This window comes from Erpetoichthys calabaricus, chromosome 5 (genome assembly GCF_900747795.2).
Source record: "Erpetoichthys calabaricus chromosome 5, fErpCal1.3, whole genome shotgun sequence".
Classification (NCBI taxonomy): Eukaryota; Metazoa; Chordata; class Cladistia; order Polypteriformes; family Polypteridae; genus Erpetoichthys; species Erpetoichthys calabaricus.
The window spans coordinates 197159788-197177985 of record NC_041398.2 but is presented as its reverse complement, the minus strand read 5'-3'; the positions used below and the strand labels follow the sequence as shown (position 1 = coordinate 197177985).

Below are 18198 nucleotides of genomic sequence, written 5' to 3'. Positions count from 1 at the left end.
GCATACTTAAAAGCCAAAAGCCAAACAGCCCTATTGATTTGTTTGCTAGAGATTGTTTTCTCTATCTATGTGACATTCTGTGCTCCTGACAAGCACTCCTTTGAAGAGGAAGATATGTTTGCATTCTTTTAATTGTGAGACAGAACTGTCATCTCTGTCTTGTCATGGAGCACAGTTTAAACTTTTGAAAAAGAGACAAATGTTTGTTTGCAGTGTTTGAATAACGTTCCTGTCTCTCTATAACCTCCTGTGTTTCTGCACAAATCTGTGACCCAAGCATGACAATATAAAAATAACCATATAAACATATGGTTTCTACTTCGCGGATTTTCTTATTTCGCGGGTGGCTCTGGAACGCAACCCCCGCGATGGAGGAGGGATTACTGTATGTGGTTATTCTGCAATGGGTACGCTGTCCAGAGATTGTTCCTCCCTTGCACCAAAGGCTTCCTAGGATAGGCTGCAGGTTCCCTGTGACTCTGCTCTGGACAACTGAATTCAGAAAATGGATGAATGAATGGATTCAGCTTTTCACTTTAAACAAGTACATAGCACAAAATCGAAATTTTAACTTCACTGTCACACTAATTATGAAGGGAAAATATATTTGCAATAGTGATGTTCTGATAAATCGGCTGCCAATCTAAGTCAGCAGATCTTCACTAAAAAAGATTTGATTGCTGATCAGTAAATTTGCCAATCAGAAAAACATTTTTTGTAGCATCTGCTTTTCTAAGTTTTACAGTAATTTGGTTGTACTGCCTCTTTACGTGTTGTAATGTGTTTTTTTTTTTTTTTGCTGCCAACTTCCTGTAAACAGAGAGAATCAAGCCAGGCTTTACCAAAGAGAAAGGACCAGAATATAAGCCTTTACATTAAGCAAAATGGAATAATAACCTGTGCAAAAGGAATCAGAGGAGTTATGCTGTACAGTTGGATAAACAGTAAAAAAAAAAAAAAGCTACATTAACGAATTCTGGTCTTTTAATTTTGTATTTTAATTAAAATGGAAACTGCTTATATGAGTTTGGACAGTGAGTGAGCTTGTGTTTAGTACAGCAGCTCACATTTTCAGTATGAAAAAGAAAAGATATTTCCAGATTTTCAACCAAATTTTGCTATCTGCATGGAAAAAATTTAACAAGACATAAATAGATGATCTACCCTCCATCTTACATTAGCAGGGAGAATCAACATTGTTAATATTGTCTAGTTGGTACATGGGGAAAAAAATACCAAAAAAAACTATAAAAACAGAAAATGTATATTTTAACAGGAAATAAAGCTGTAGGACAATTAATGATTAAACATTTTTCAAAACTATAAGTGCATGTATATTTACATTTAGGCAGAGTTTAACTGCCAGTATCAATAAATTGAATCAATTTGTGAGAATTTTTTTTTTTTTTTTGTTAGACAAATGATGAGAATTACTTTTTGTAAATTAAGCTTTGTTTCAGGTTGGTACATTATAGAACAAATTAAACAGCTTGTAATTACGAGAAGCATTTTTTTTAATGCCTATGTACTATAGATAAATATTTTCTGTACATATTGTATTAGTTAAAGAGTATGTATTTTAACATAAATGTATTTATTTTGGTATTTTATGGTCACTGAAAAATATGCCTATAGAATTTTATTTTGTCACTAAAAATTAACAGGTAATGTGGTCTATAGTTTAATTATTAAATTACCAAAGTTAACACTTTTATTTAGAATAAAAGGCTCCTCTATGTGTCAGGTTATGTGGGTGCTTAATGTAAAAAGTTTTTAAAGAGATGTTAAAAAAATCAGAATTAGTCAATTCAATAAAATGAATTCAGCATCAGCCCAAAAACACCTGAACAAAGCATCCCTAATTTGCAACACTTTTTAAGTAAAGGTTTCACTATTACACCCTTATTTGTTTAATAAAATAGAATGCAAGCTGACTGCCTTAATGAACAAAATGTATTTGAAGATTATGTAATAAGCATGTCATCCCCAGCATGTCTTGATTATCTGTACATCTTTTTCCAGCAGCAAAAGTGCCTAATCACTTGCATGCAAGAACAGCACTTGTTTTTAATCCTATTTAATAGCAAAACTAAAAACACCATTGTGTATTCTGCTCATTGACTGATCATCAGTAAAGAACCAAGGTACAACAACTATTATATTAAGATTGCTTATTTGTTCAAGAAGCAAGGGGCACTCATAAATCAGACCTGTATAACAGTTAAAAATAATTGTGTAGTTTCTCATTAAATTGGTGACATTTTTGTTATCAACATTGGAAACACATTATTTTAGCAAATGTTGTGGAACAATTTTGAAAATATAAATACTGTATGATTGTACAAAATCATTACATGCACAACATCCTCTTGCATTTCAGCTTTGTTAAAATAAAATAAAAAATGAAATGTATTTTTTAAATTAACAGTATATTCATGCAATATACAGTATAGAACAAGTGTAAAGATAAGTTTTATCCCTAACAGCACAAAAGAAAAAAGCTCATAAACAATATAGAGCATGTTGAACTCAAAAAAAAAAAAAAAAACTCAGAAGCTCTTTTTGGAGGAAGTCATATTTTATTTTGATATATGTGCAGTGATACACAGCATGAAGTATTCATTTTTCTCCAGCATTACAATAACTGATTAATTTAAATGCTCTATGAGACAGAACCTTCACTATGGAGTCAGACTATATAGACAGAAAATGTTAATAATTAAGCTGGAGATGAATATGCTGGAGGGAGTGAAAAAAATATTAAGGGATGCACAAATGAATGACACATACCAAGTTATGATATCCTTTTGGAAGAGACTATATTTTATTTTGATAAATGTGTTTTAATGAACAACATGAAGTATTCTTTTTTTCTCCAGTGCGATTATAAGTGATTTACCAATTTAAATGATATCATGGACAGAACCTGCACACCAAGGAAAGGGTTTTGGTGGAACATGCCAAGAAACACATCTTCATTTTCCTCCTCAAATCTGAAAAACACTGAGCCCACCTCCAGGACTATCCCTTTTGGTTCTTCCATCATAAAAGTGCCCAACAACAGTAAGGAGAAGTCATTTGTTAGACCACTGGCAGAGAGAGAAGTGCTCTGACCTAACTCACAATGATTGTGAATATTGTCCTTTTTTTCTTTTTCATTCATCTGCCATCTTTACCCTGTTTAGACTAATAAACACGTTCTTCTTTTATGGACCACAACACTTTGATGTTCTTGTTTGTTCTGTTCTTTTACAGTTAGGTAAAAAAAAAAAAAATTAATATGAAATAAGTAATACGTTTGAATTCAAGTTTTATTGCTTATTTTTTTTTTCACTTTACACATTAATGTTTCTGAAAACTTGAGTAGCAAGTATATAAGTACTGAAAAATAGGATTTTTTTGTATAATTTTCTTACACTGGTAAAGTGCCCTGTAATGGCACATTCTTTTAACTGTGAAACTTAAAATACAAATTGAATACATTGGCTACACTGCATGCAAGGTGGACTTGAGACAGGGGCCAGGACTGCTTGGGATGAAATGTGAAAAGGGTTTGACACAAAACAGCAGTTTGACAATTTCAGAAAGTTGAATGGGAGGTTCAATCACTTATGTTTTATGCCTTTCTGTAAGACTCTCTTGGAAAAATATGTCATTGAGGCTTCAGAACTCACACAGAAACTGATCTATATTGGCAGGTGCCAGCTTTTTTTTTTTTTTTTTTGTATTTTCTGTTTTTCTAAAAAGATTTAATCTTTTTTTTGGAATAAATTTTATTTACAAAGCATGAAATACAAAACATTTCCCTTTCATATTCCTTATCACTTCCATCATCACTGTATTACATGAATATAAGAAAACAATCAAACTTTCATACAAACTTGATTTTATTGGGTTTGCACTCTATTTAGATGATTAACCTATGAAGTAGGTTATAAAGAAGGTGAAAATACAATTATGATTGCGCCAAGACAGTCCTCAAAAAATAAACATATGGTTAGGTCCATAAGTATTTGGACAGAAATATAATTTTCATAGTTTTGTCTCTGTACACCACCACAATGGATATGAAATGAAGCAATCAAGATGAGCCATTTAGAAAAGAAAGCTATTTCTATACTGTGAGGGATTGCTGGCCATATATTCTGGCCAACACCTCCAAGACGCCAGACGGAGCCCTCCTTGCAGCACGGAGGTGCCCTGAATGCCAGCAGGGAATCATGGACCTTGGAGTTTTTCTTCACAGCCCTGCTGGATACCATGGGGGCCGCCAGGAGTCGCTGCAGGGAGGCCCAGGGATTTATGCTTTCCGTATAGCCCGGAAGTATTTCCAAGTCACGGGAATAGAAGAAATGATATACTTCTGGGCTGAAGAAAAGGAGAAGTTTTTACCTGACCTGGAAGTGACAGAAAGTCACATGGACTGAGGGACAGAACCACTTCCGGGTCAAGGACTATAAAAGGATTGTGGGAAATCCCAGACATTGAGCTGAGCTGGGTGGAAGGGTGGCAATGTGTCTGGGAGAGGAGGATTGATTATTGTATTGGTTATTATAGGGATTATTGTGTAGTGATTGTGTATTATATGAGTATAGTGGAGTGTAGAGTGCTTGGTGCACATTATTATTATAAAATAAAGTCATATTGAACTTTTATCTGGTGTCTGGCGTCTCGAACAAGGGTTCAAGGGAGCGATAGCGCCCTCTATCTGTTACAATACATGGTCCTCCCATTTTCCGGGGCTCAAAACTATTTGGGCAAACTAACATAATCATGAATATAAGGAGCATTTTCAATACTTTGTTGGAAATTCTTTGCAGTCAATGATTGCCTGAAGTATGGTACTTATGGCCTTCTCCAAGTGCTGAGTTTCTACCCTACTGATGCTTTGCCAGGCCTTTACTGCAGCTGTCTTCAGGTGCTGCTTGCTTGTTGGACTATCTGCCTTCAGTTTTATCTTCAGAAAATGAAATGCATGGCCAATTGGGTTCAGGTCAGCTGATTGGCCTGGTCATTTAAGAATATTCCACTTCTTGGCCTTGAAAAGCACTTGGTTTGCTGTCACAGTATGTTTTGGCTCCTTACTGTGAAGCGTCATCCTATCAGTTTTGCAGCATTTGTCTGACTCTGAGCAGACAGTATAGCCCTGTACACTTCAGAAATCATTCTGCATCTTTCATCAACAGTCATTTCATCAATAAACACCACTGACCCACTTATATTGGCAGCCATGCATGCCCATGCCTTAACACTGCCTCCACTATGTTTCACAGAGGATTGGGTATGCTACATATCACAAACCGTTCCTTCTCTTTCCCATACTCTTCTCTATCTATTATTCTGATACATATTGATCTTAATGTCATCTGTACAAACTTGCCAAAAAAACTGGTGCAAAACAGGACTGGATTTTTAAAAATATTTTTTGGCAAAGTCTACTTTGTCCTTCCTATGCTTGAGGATTTCCAATGGTTTGCAGATTGTAGTAAACCCACTGTGTTTACTTTTGTGAAGCCTTCTCTTGATTGTAGACTTTGGCAATGATAGGCCTGCCTCCCAGAGAGTCTTCTTGGTTTGGCTAAATGTCATGAATTGGTTTTTCTTCACCAAGGAAAAGAATTCTGCAATCATCGAGCACAGTTGTCTTCCATGGTCATCCAGGCTTTCTGGTGACGCAGAACTCACCAGTTGTGTTCCTTCTCTTTAAGAATGTACCAGATGGTTTTGACCATTCCTGGTGTTTCTGTTATCTCTCTGATTGGTTTGTTTTGTTTTCTCTGCCTAATGATGGCCTGTTTTTACTTGCATGGACAGCTCTTCAGACCTCATACTGAGACTTCACAGTGACAGCTTCCACATGCAAATTCCATACTTGGAATCAACTCCAGACCTTCTACCTTCTTAACAGTTAATGAAATAATGAGGGACCTGCTCATACCTGGCTTTGGAACAGCTTGTGAGTCAATTGTCCAAATCCTTTCGAGCCCCTGAAAATGGAGGGAGCATATATAAAAATGGCTGTCATTCCTAAATGGCACATACAATATTTCTGTTAAACCTTTTGAATTAATACTGAAAGTCTACACTTCAATCATGTAATTATTTTGTCATTTCAAATCCATTGTAGTGGCATATAGAGCCAAAACTATTTAAATTATGTCACTGTCCAAATACGTAAGGACCTAACTGTATTGTGTAATCTTAATTTAGGTCGCTAAAATAAAATGACTGACCTAATATACAGTGGACCCTTGACTTACGAACTCAATTTGTTCACGAGGGCTGGTTGTAACTCAAGTTGGTTGTAAGTCAAGACTATTTTTCCCATAAGAAATAATGGAAATGCCCTTAATGTGTTCCGAACCTCCTACAGCAACACTTACTTAACTTTTTTTAATAAAAAAGGGTTGTATGATGTGCATAATTTACCAAGAACACCAATAATTTTTCTAATGTACTAACCAAAAAGTTATAAAAAATGCCTCGCCTACCAGAAACAATTTCATGCTGTACTCACCATTTAAGTTGACATCTTTGGCTTGCAGGAAGGGAGGAGGAGGAGAATGAAATGGAAGGTGGTTATTGTTTGGAAAGAGCTATACAATTCTTTTCTCTGTAAAATTGTCGAGATGGTGGATTTCGACATGATGTACATATTAGCGAGATCGGTCACACGAACGCCACTCTCATATTTCCACACAATTTCCTTCTTCGTTTCGATTGTGATTGCTTTCTTTACCTTCGTTACCTTCTCTTCCTTCTTTAGCAATTATCAAAATCTATACTAATAAAAGGCAAAGCCCTCACTGACTGACTGACTCACTCACTCATCACTAATTCTCCAACTTCCCGTGTAGGTAGAAGGCTGAAATTTGGCAGGCTCATTCCTTACAGCTTACTTACAAAAGTTAGGCAGGTTTCATTTCAAAATTCTACGCGTAATGGTCATAACTGAAACCTGTTTTTTGTCCATATACTGTAATGGAGGAGGCGGAGTCACGTATCGCGTCATCACACCTCCTACGTAATCACGTGAGCTGAAAACAAGGAAGAGATTTACAGCACGAGTCAAATGCGGGAACGAAGGTAAATGACGTTAATTGTTGAGTGTCTTTTAATACTGTGTAAGCATACATATTAACACATGTGTAATTAAACGTGTGCATTTACGGGGTGATTTCTCAGGCTTAAAAGCTCGCCTTTTATTAAAAAGGTAAATGCAAACTGTTTTCATTCTGAAGGGCACAAACCACGTTAGATTTCAGCCGTTAAACGCGCAAAAATGTCGGTACACTAGATAAATAAGCGCAACATATTATCAGTTGTATTGTATGCTTACAATACATATAGAAATGTGTTAATCGTTAATTAATAGTATGGGATGATGTTTTTCGACTCGCGCCTTGATTTAAACGATTGCATGTCTTGGTGGGTTTGCGTAGCTTATTGTCAATATCTTTACACCTCTTTTTAAGACTTATTGACTGAAACGGGCTTTCACGAAAAAAGTTAGGGCTTTGCTACAGGATACACCCTCCACAAGTTAAGGAAGTAAAAATAAAAGGTATATATTTCTGTTTTATTTAAACCTTTTAAGTTCGTATGCATAGCCCCATTTGGCTGTTTTAGTTTTTTTTTTTTTTTCTTCAGTAATATTTAATCTCCTTAAAGAAAAACAACATATGCATTTTACTTTTTTTGTATCTCTTTAGTAATATTTTACTGTAAAAGGATAACCAGTATTTAAACCTTTTATGTTACTTTATAAAGTTATTTTACACAATGTTGAAAAATTAATAAGAAAGCTACATATTTTGGCAGCTGCTGCTTTAATTTTCAATGAAATGAAAAAAGCTCTCCAAGAGAAAACCTCAATGAAGAAGAAACAGTTTGCACTATCTTAAAAGGAGAAACCCTCATTTATAAAGGTTTGCTGCAGATGACTTAACTGAAAATAAATGAATAGTTCCTATGTGTATAATACATATTTATCTATTTGACTTATGCCTTTATTCCAGCAACCTGCAACATCTGAGGTACAATTTGTTACATTACTTTTATTTTTTGCACCACAGGCAGGTGAAGTGACTTCCTCAGGGTCACACAGTGGTGTCAGTACCAGGATTTGAACTGACAAGCTCCGGGTTTGCTGAAATATTACTGAAGAAAGAAAAAAAAAAGAAAACGGGCAAATGGGGCTATGCATACAAATGTCCATCCATCCATTATCCAACCCGCTATATCCTAAATACAGGAGCCAATCCCTGCCAACACAGGGCACAAGGCAGGAAACAAACCCCGGGCAAGGTGCCAGCCCACCACAGGGCGCACACACCCACACACACCATGGACAATTTAGAATCGCAAATGCACCTAACCTGCATGTCTTTGGACTGTGGGAGGAAACCAGAGTACCCGGAGGAAACCCAGACAGACACGGGGAGAACATTCAAACTCCAAGAAGGGAAGCGAACCCGGGTCTCCTAACTGGCACCTTTCACTGCGCCACCATACCGCCCGCATACAAACTTAAAAGGTTTAAATAAAACAAAAATATATACCTTTATTTTTACTTCCTTAACTTGTGGAGGGTGTATCCTGTAGCAAAGCCCTAACTTTTTTCATGAAAGCCCCTTTCAGTCAATAAGCCTTAAAAACAGGTGTAAAGCTAAACTTGCAGCACCGCTATTCAATTACACTTGCCTAACGCCTCTCCTAAGGGGAAATACTGTGGGATCTGGGCATCCGTCAAAGCACCAATCACAGGCCCGATTAGAAAGCGGGAAGCTGTGATTTGTCGTCTCTCTCCCATGTAACAATCATAGCCCGTGTTACAACGCACTATGTATGTATGTGTATATGTATATATGTATATGTGTGTGTGTATGTATGTGTGTATATGTATGTGTATATATATGTTGATATGTGTGTGTATATATATATATATATATATATATATATATATATGTGTGTGGATGTGTATATGTATATATATATGTGCATATGTAGATATGTATATGTATATCTATGTTTACATAACCTCTTTAACACACTACTTCTCCGCTGCGAAGCGCGGGTATTTTGCTAGTAAATTATATAAATCACAGCACTGACTGAAATTACATCCACAAACATGAATCTGGGATCCGACTGACACTTACAAATGCTCTCGGCTGTTTGTTTACATTTGCACAAGCCGATACACGTGACCGCATTCGGGTCGTAACGCAAGACGTTGGTCGTAATTCAAAACAAAAATTTTGGTCGTAAACCAAGTTGTTCGCATGTCAGGCCGATCGTATATCAAAGGTCGACAGTAATTCCAAAATTCAATGAAATCAAACTACAAAAAACATTTAATCATGATTCTTATTTATTGTATAATCAATCAGGCAATGTCATTATACAATCAAAGCATGACGTCAGGACTTTTTCCAATTGGAGTTTGGTTATGGTGCCTCTCAAAGGAAGCAGGAATGCATGTGAAGATTGTCATTAATCAATTTATAGAAGGTGAAGTATGACATTTTCTGACTTTTCACACAAGTTTTAAGCCCATGTGAGGGTTTCTCACTGTATATTTTGAATTAAATCTTCCTTTAGTACTCCACCCAAATCCTAAAATTGCAGATTATAATAATACTTGTAGTAGCAATTGTATATATAATATTGAGATACTAGTGTTGCACTAGTTTAGTTTCTCGTGGCTGGTTCCGATTGCCGTTTTTTTTTTTTTTTTTTTAATTAAAACTGGCCAGCCTGATTCTAATTGTCAGGCCTTTCACTGAGTCATGAGGTCTGTTTAAAGGTAACACGTGAGGGCTGAGACAATATAATTCAAGTTCTTGAGCAGTTATTGAAAAATGTTTTAGCAGCGTTGAGAAACTCTTTAATTAACAGCTGAACATTAAAGTGCAAGACTTTTCTATTCAAAAACTTGTGCAAGTTGCAAGAGATACATATTCTATCCAGCAATCTATTTTATTATCTTGCTTTCATGCAGTACTGTGCACCAGCAAATGAAATCAAGCTTCTTAAACAGGACTTATTTATTAGAATTGGCTTTAGGAAGCCACTCTCAACCAAACAAAATGAAAAGGTATTCCTGTTTCATACTGAGAGGAGGTGGTTTCCAAAGCAGACACATTGCAAGGTGTGGCTGCACAAAATGAATTCACATCAGCCAAGTTTACTTGTTTGTAAAATACCTCAAAATTTCAAAAGTTCTCATCTTTTGCCTGGGAACCAGTGCATCATTAAATCATTATAGATATTAATATCTTTAGATTGACATTTCCATATTGTATTTCATATTCCTAAAAGGTTCCTAAATGTACTTTTCCACTTTGAAAACAAACTCAAGTGTTCAGAGTAAGTGTAAAACATTACAACTTTCTATAAAGTATATAAACTCATTATAATCAGAACATACACTTTAGTAAATTGCTCAAAATGGAAAGTGACCTAAAGTAGTAGCTGCAAAATTTCCTATTAAATGGATTTAAACGTGTACAGTGTGTGATTAAATTAAGCAATTTATCATGAACAAATGATGCAAAAATAGCACTGTCTTTTGGTCATTTTTGTTAGGTATGCTCAAAATGCAATTGCTTATTCAAACTAAATTTGCAAGAACAAAATGGCAAGAATGTGACCCTGATTAACATCTTAACCGTCAATAACAGCAACCACAAGCGACACAAAATCCTTCCATAGTATTTGTGGTTCAACGTCTGCTCTCAAAATTAAATGTACTTCACAAAATTTATTTCACATTCCAATAACCAATACTTTCAGCGCAATAATTTGTGAATGCTTTGACAAAACAAATGATCTGCCCATGTTCACTTAATTATTTTTTAAATACTACAGCCTTAGTTCAATATACTCCCATGGAAACCAGCGTACATTTCTAAAGACTATCTTAACCCATAAACAACAAGCAAAAACAAAGATCCTAACAATTTACCAAAGAAGCTCAGCCTAAATGTAATAACCATTTACAAAAAAGCCAATATATAAATTGTTTTGTTCTCCTACATGATTTTACTACAAATGCATATACAACATTGTTATTTGAATACTACAAATAAAAACATAAATAAATAAATAGCTGAAGTAATGTTATGGAAGGGAGTGAAAATATCAAAGTTTTGTGTTTTAAAAAACTGTAAATACAGTACAATTGATAATTAAACTTACTGAATTGGTTACTTCTATCTCATACATCTTCTGGCAAGTTTCACGGTCAAAGAAAATAAGTTTTCCATTTCCATCTCCCTTTTTAACTGATGTGCCAGTGACAATCATCTTATCATCTGGGCTAAAACAGCAGTCAGTCCTGTGAAATAATAGTAACAGATTAAGAATTAGATGGTAAAATTTGAAGATCTCAAAATTAAACAGGGACATGGGTCATGGAAACTCTTTCTTTGTCAATCCTACTTTTGATCAACTTCTTTGGCTTAAAAAGCAGAGATCATCAACCCACAGTAATCTTTTTTCCATCTGAAGCAATGCTGTACCAATTTTGTATTACTTAATATTGTTTTGCAGACATCTTTCAAGCAATCCATCTGGTTTGCTCTGCTGTGTTTATCTTAACTGACTGAGAAGAAAACATGCTTTGGGATTGTGGTAATGGAGAAAGCTCATGAGAAGTGTGAATGTCTGATATCAATGGTTAGAATAAATTCACACATGGGAAAGTTGGTCCTACCAGTTTAGCAGGAGAATCTTCCAAATAAAGCCGAGTTGTAGGATAGCAGTGTTTGAGTGCTTGGACTAGTGTATATTGGAAGCATGCTGACAAAGGTATTTTGTCTTCACAATGTGGTGCTGAAGCCTAATCTTCACTTTTCTGCAAAGATGTTAAAAGCGTAACCCAATGGTGTCTTTAACAGAGTGAAGGTAGATGACGTTCATTTAGGTGTTTAATTTTGGATGAGACCTATCTTCCACTAAATAGCTCGAAACTCATACTTCTGCTGGAAACTTGTTAGATAGAGCATGGTACATTGGAAGATTTTGAGAATTAGGACAATAATATACTCATGACCAAATAACACTTATGCATCTGTTGTGAATCTGCTGTTGACCATCTTGCAAATCAATATTAACACATCCTTATTTCATTAGGATATTTCAGAACACTCTGTGATTAGCTCTGCAGATATTGTTCCCTTCCTATGGCTTTGAGATCAATGGAAATCAATGTTCAATCTTGTATATGTCAACATTTATGATCTCCACATCAGATAATGATTAGTAACTACTTTTCCCATTCATGTTTAGTTTTTTTTCAGTCTACAAGTGGTATTCTGATATACAGTATATGGAAAGGCACATCTTCTTCATTTTTTTTCCCACATCATTTTTCTGTTGTCTTTACTACCAGATACTACCAGATACTACCAAACTTAATTAATAGGTATTCACTGATTATCCACAGAATGCCCCAACAAATATCAGGTGTCTGGCCATTTTATATCAAATAAGCAGAAAAGCATGAGCTCGGAAACATTTTAGTTATGAAGGCATGCTTTAAATATCACGGGTCCATATAGGTGAGAACAGAAATTCCTCAAAGCATCATAAGGAAATGGGAACAATAGTAGTAGTTTATTGGAATACAGATATCCACTAGACAATGAGATTATTACTATCAGATACAGAAGTACAAACATTGGGGCATATCAGGTTTCAGTTTAAAATAAAAAATGTTTCTTGAAATATACTGTATTATACAATGAAATATACTGTACAATCAATTCTGCTACTTGCTATGGGGGAAGATTCTTTACAGTTCTGAGAAGGAACTATCATTCCTACATGGCAGAAACTAAATGAAATAGCTTGAAATTCCCAATAAATCACTTGAGATAGCAACTGACATTGCAAAATAATACAAAATGCTTACATTGGAAAGAATGTGGATAATCCAGTGATGACATTGATAGGGTTTTTAAAGTTTCTCATGTCCCAAGTTTTAAGAGTGTCATCTCCTACACATACAAAAAAGATTGACAATTAAAGCAAAATCTGCAAACAGTCGAAGATACTGGATAAATATGTTATACCAAAATCTTAAAAACTATTAAATTGTTTAAGTATGAAAAAAACATAAACCACTTGGAAAAAGAAACCTTGACATCACTAAGAATTACTCCATCATGTTTACAAAATAAACCGCATGCATCATATATGGAATCATGACTTATCACACCTGCACACAAAATATTTTAAACTAGTGCAATACAAAAAACTGTCATAAGAAGAAAATCATAGAAATTGGCAAAACAATAAAGAACCCATTCAAGGGTAGTATCCACAATACAAGCGATAGCATAAGCAATCGTTACTGTAATCTTATTCATTTAAGACTGATTCAAATGAAGTGAAAAATATTATTAAAAATTAATTCTCCAGTGAAAATACCCTTAAACACATGAATAAAATACAGTTTAATAAAGAAACAACCTTGAAATAAAAATAAAATATAAAAACCACCTATTATATACACTGTGGGGTCATGCTAGTCCATCAAAGTCTCACTCTGTCTAGGCTGGCATTTGTTGGGTTACCTAGCCTTTAGTGCTCTAGAGGAATCTCCTTAGACTCCATTGCATTTGTCATTCTCTCATTCTCCGACATATAAGCCTAATTGCCTTTTCCTTCCAAAACAGCCATGCCAAGTTGCTCCCACCCTATCATGCAGACCCCTCTGTGGTGTAGTGGGTCCACAGCTCCTGTCAGTAGGGCCGGTTTTAAATAAATAATTGCCGCGCTTGCAGCTTAGCGAGGGGGCCTGGTGGTTGTGTGGCTGAAGCGGTTCCAGGAGAATACGTGATGTGGGTGTTTCTCACCTAAGTGCACAGGTGAGAAACCGTCCACATCCGTAATTGTTCCCGGGGGCTGCTGATTGCCACAGCTGCCACGGCCTCTTCATAAATAGAAGCGCGAGGCAGCTAGAGATGGGAAAAATCGAAGTAAGGAAAAAGAGCTGGACGTTGCTGGAAGCAGTGTGGCGAGAGAGCCGGTGTCAGTGAGCACTCGCAGACAGGCAGGCAGCTGGACAGTGAGCCCTAGCAGGTGTGTTTGGCTGACACTCGGTGGGGCAGAAGGAAGTGGTCTGTCCAGCTGAGCGAACAAGGAGCTGGAGTGACCGGTGATGAAGGACAGCTGGCCGCATAAGGCTAAGAAGGCAGCGGGAGTCGGGAGGCTTGGGTAATGGTTTCCCCCAGTGTAAGCACCCTGGCCTTTGGGGAACCCAAGTCTCGGTCTGGAGAGTGCAGAACCGAAGCCAGGGATTGGGAAGCCTCCAGACCAGAAGAGCGGAGCGAGATGGTCAGCTGCTGGTAGGGATACACTCTCCTGTTGTGGGGCCCAGATGGGAGAAGCAGGGGAGCCGCCAGGTAAAAAGGCACCAGGCTTTGTGTTTTTAAAGGACTGCTTCCAGCATTGTTTTAACCTCATTGTTTTAAGGGAACAATTTTTTTTTCTATTTTTTTGGATTTTTAACCTCCACTCAGCACTTGTTTTTATGGATGATTTATTTAATGATTTTGAAGCACTGCACTTTGTTTGGACACTTGTTTTGTTGTTTTTAATAAAAGCACTTTCCACTTTTTGCACCATCCCCTTGCTCCATTTGTTGTGCCTCACTGCCAAGCTCATTGGTAACATTACCAACGGTGTCGGGTTCAAGGGCTCCCAGATGCAAGACTGGAGCATGGAGTAGAATCCACATCGTCACACCCTCTCATAGAGACTTCATGTGGGGACTTACTTTTTCCTAGTAACTCTGGGAACCTATGATCATCTGGATTACCATTCACAATGTCATGAATCAAAATTCAAATTCTTTTACACCCTAATAAATTATTCATAATAAAACAGAACTAAGAACATTTTTCAGAACTAAGAACATTTGAATATCTTACTTAACTTTCTATTTTATGAAAAAAGTGATATATGACCTACCAAAACACAAGAATGAAGTGGACAAAAGGGGATACAAAAATACAAATGAACATGTTTATCATGTTTCTTTCCTCCAAATTAGCACAAAACAAAAATGCAGACTTGAATACCATGGAAAAGGAATAGCCATTTATCTCCCAAAATAAAAGCATAATTGTACATTAACTGTCAAACTTGAAAATATGTATATGGTGAAGCATAAGTGAAAAAACAAAAGTTTCAGAAGTCAAAAAGAAACAAGAAATTTCTCAGACAATTCTGAAATGAGAAGAACTTCAGGGGTTTCCAGAAAAATTAGGCTGGGCCCCTCATATTAGGGGAAGCCAGCAATAAGATCGCAGCATGCTGACGTTTTTACTTAGCTATCTTATGTTTCACAGTTTACCTGTATAACAAAAACAAGAAGATTGTTTTGCAGAAAGTCATATATGACACCTGGATGATTGACAATGATTTGCACCTTCCTTTGAACTTACATGTTTAACCAATGAGGAGCATAACCGCCAAGAAAAACAAAACAAGAAAAAAAAAAAAGAAGAGTAATATACACATACAGGTCAGGCAATATGTTAGTCAAAATATCTGGAACACCCACGGTTATATATTATGTTACATGCTTTTAAGTGAAAACAAATAATACTAATTCAAACTGCAATTTAGTCATTTACAAAGACCTTTATGTCCATCACCCATTTACTTTTCCTTCCAGTTTTTGCCTACCACTAAAGAAAAGTATAAATTATATATAAAAACTAGAAGTTGTAAAAGTTAACACAATGAGACCAAACATCTAAAATAAAAGTAGTAAATATTTTAGTGAATACCGGACCTACAGGACACAAAATGGTTGGGTCTAAAAAAACAACTGAGGGGTACCCAACTAAAAAGGTAGATTAACCAAGTTAGATTATTTTTGTTTGTCCATAAGCATACTGTCATCTCATTGCTTTTGGAATACTTAATCAAAATGCTATGTTTAGTAATTAAGAAGGGATGGTACAAACTGACTTTTTAAAAATTCTAAACACTGTACTTTTCTCTCCTATAATAAATAATGATACAATTTTTATTTTTTTTCCATAGTAAAGCAATATAGCTACTTTTGGTGATGGTGTCATAGTGATTAATTTTCACACATGGTTATAACAGTATCCTGTTCAACTTTTCAGTGTTGTAAAGGCCTTGATTATTTTAGAATTATTGATAAAACATGGGGGAAAAAAGGAGAGTGGGTAGATAAATGTTTTTGTAGTAGTTCTGAGTGTTCTGTGCTTTTCTTGTCTCTCTTTTTAATGTTGACAGCAGGATGATCAATAGCATTAATATATACTAGCCAACCCGTGGCGTAGCATACGCCACATAATCACGCCGCTTTTTTAATGTTTTTTAAGCAGAGGGACAAAATTGAACATTTGCAAAATCCGTAATTTAATAAACCAACAATGCACGGTACGAACCAACATACAATCATCGTTCAGTACGCACTGCCTGCTCATGTGCCCGCCCCCAACTCCTCACCTGAGTCGCTGTCGTCTGTGCACCTCTGAGCCACATTGTCCTTTCATTGTTCTTTGCGGTTCCGACTGCTTTTCTATATATAATCCACCAAGTCACCCGACCATGGTAGTAGCGGGGTTGGGGTGGGTACACAGGGCAGGGACGTAATCAGAGCGAGCGTATGACCCGTAATTACTGGGAATTCCTCATTCGTAGGGAACAATTGCAAGCCCCGGTCCCCATTACGAATGGGGTTCAACGGCTTACCCACGACTGTCGGCGCCGGGTAGACACACGTTGATCCATTCGGTGTAGCGCGTGTGCAGTACCGGACATCCACGGGCATCACATTCCTGTTAATGCTCAATCTCACATGGCTGAAAGCCACTTGTCCCTCTAAGAAGTTGGACGCCGACCGCTTGGCGATCGTGTAACTATTTAGCAGTAGGGAGTCTCGTTCATTTTCGGAATTAACCAGACTAATCGCTCCACCAACTAAGTTCGGCCATGCAACACCACGCACAGAATCGAGAAAGAGCTATCAATCTGTCAATCCTCTCCGTGTCCAGGCCGGGTGAGGTTTCCTGTGTTGAGTCAAATTAAGCAAAATTTGTGTGTGGTGAGTTGTTGCGTCCGGGCACATGAGCAGGCACTGTGAATGCCTTGAGGGCGTGGGTGGATGCGTGCCAGGAAATAATGAGTATCTATATATCTTCTTAGATATAGACAGCGTTTGATAGTTGTGATGGTTTTACACTCCAGTACATTGTGGTGAACGCTGGTAACAGGCAGGCGGGCAGGCGTTCTCGTCCCAAGCTCTTAGAGTTGGTGGACGTGTCTCTCTATTGGTTCGAGTTGTTGGGCGGTGCTCTGTCGTTTGTATCCCATGGTCGGACGACTTGGTGGATTATATATGGAAATGCAGCCGAAACCGAAGAGAATAATGAAAAGCCAACGTGGCTCAGTGGTGCATGTGTACTGTAGCAGAGACGAAAGCGAGTTGGTGAGTTGTTGCGTCCAGGCACATGAGCAGGCACTGTGAATGCCTTGAGAGTGTGGGTAGACGTGTGCTCGAGTTGGTGGGCGTGAGTTGGTGGGCGTGAGTTGGTGGGCTGGGCTTTGTGAGTTGACTGACATGGCTATTTTTTGCATATCCCATGGTTGTCTTCCGGCAGTGTGAATGCCTCAAGAGACAGGGCATCCTTGTTTGGTGAGTTGTTGTAGATTGTGAGTTAAACGCTGCAATGGTTTCACACGTTTGATGAGTTGTTGCAGTGTGTGAATTAAAACCTGCGATGGTTTTACACGCTGGTAACAGTCAGGCGGGCGGGCAGGCAGGCGTTCTCGTCCCATGGTCTTAGAGATGATGGGCGTGGCTCTGTGAGTTGTTGGCATATCCCATCGTCTTAGCGTTGGCGGGCTAAGAGTGGTTTATTTATCGTGCGTATCCCATGTTTTACACGCTGCATACAGCGATTCACATCCGCGATAAACATGCCTCTTCTTAGATGGTCCTGCCGCGTCCACCCTCGTTCTCGAAGCATACACACCACCTGGTCATGCACCCGCTCGCAAGAGCAACTCACAGAGACCCGCCCACCAACTCTAAGACCATGGCGTGTAAAACAGATTGCGATGGTGGACGCAGTCGTGCGTCATAACCGAAAAGAATAATGAAAAGTCAACGTGGCTCAGAGGTGCATGTGGACTGTAGTAGAG

General features: G+C 37.3%; 1 protein-coding gene across 3 annotated transcripts in view; it reads right to left on the bottom strand.

Moving 5' to 3' along the window:
* LOC114652857 (WD repeat-containing protein 70) overlaps nt 1-18198 on the bottom strand; it is a 444610-nt gene that overhangs the window by 106305 nt on the left and 320107 nt on the right. For all 3 annotated transcript variants that reach the window (XM_051928488.1, XM_051928489.1, XM_051928490.1), the window contains 2 exons: nt 12920-13004; nt 11203-11341 (listed from right to left, as the gene is read on the bottom strand). In XM_051928488.1, the coding sequence (XP_051784448.1) occupies nt 11203-11341; nt 12920-13004 (224 nt within the window). The remainder of the gene's footprint in view (nt 1-11202; nt 11342-12919; nt 13005-18198) is intronic.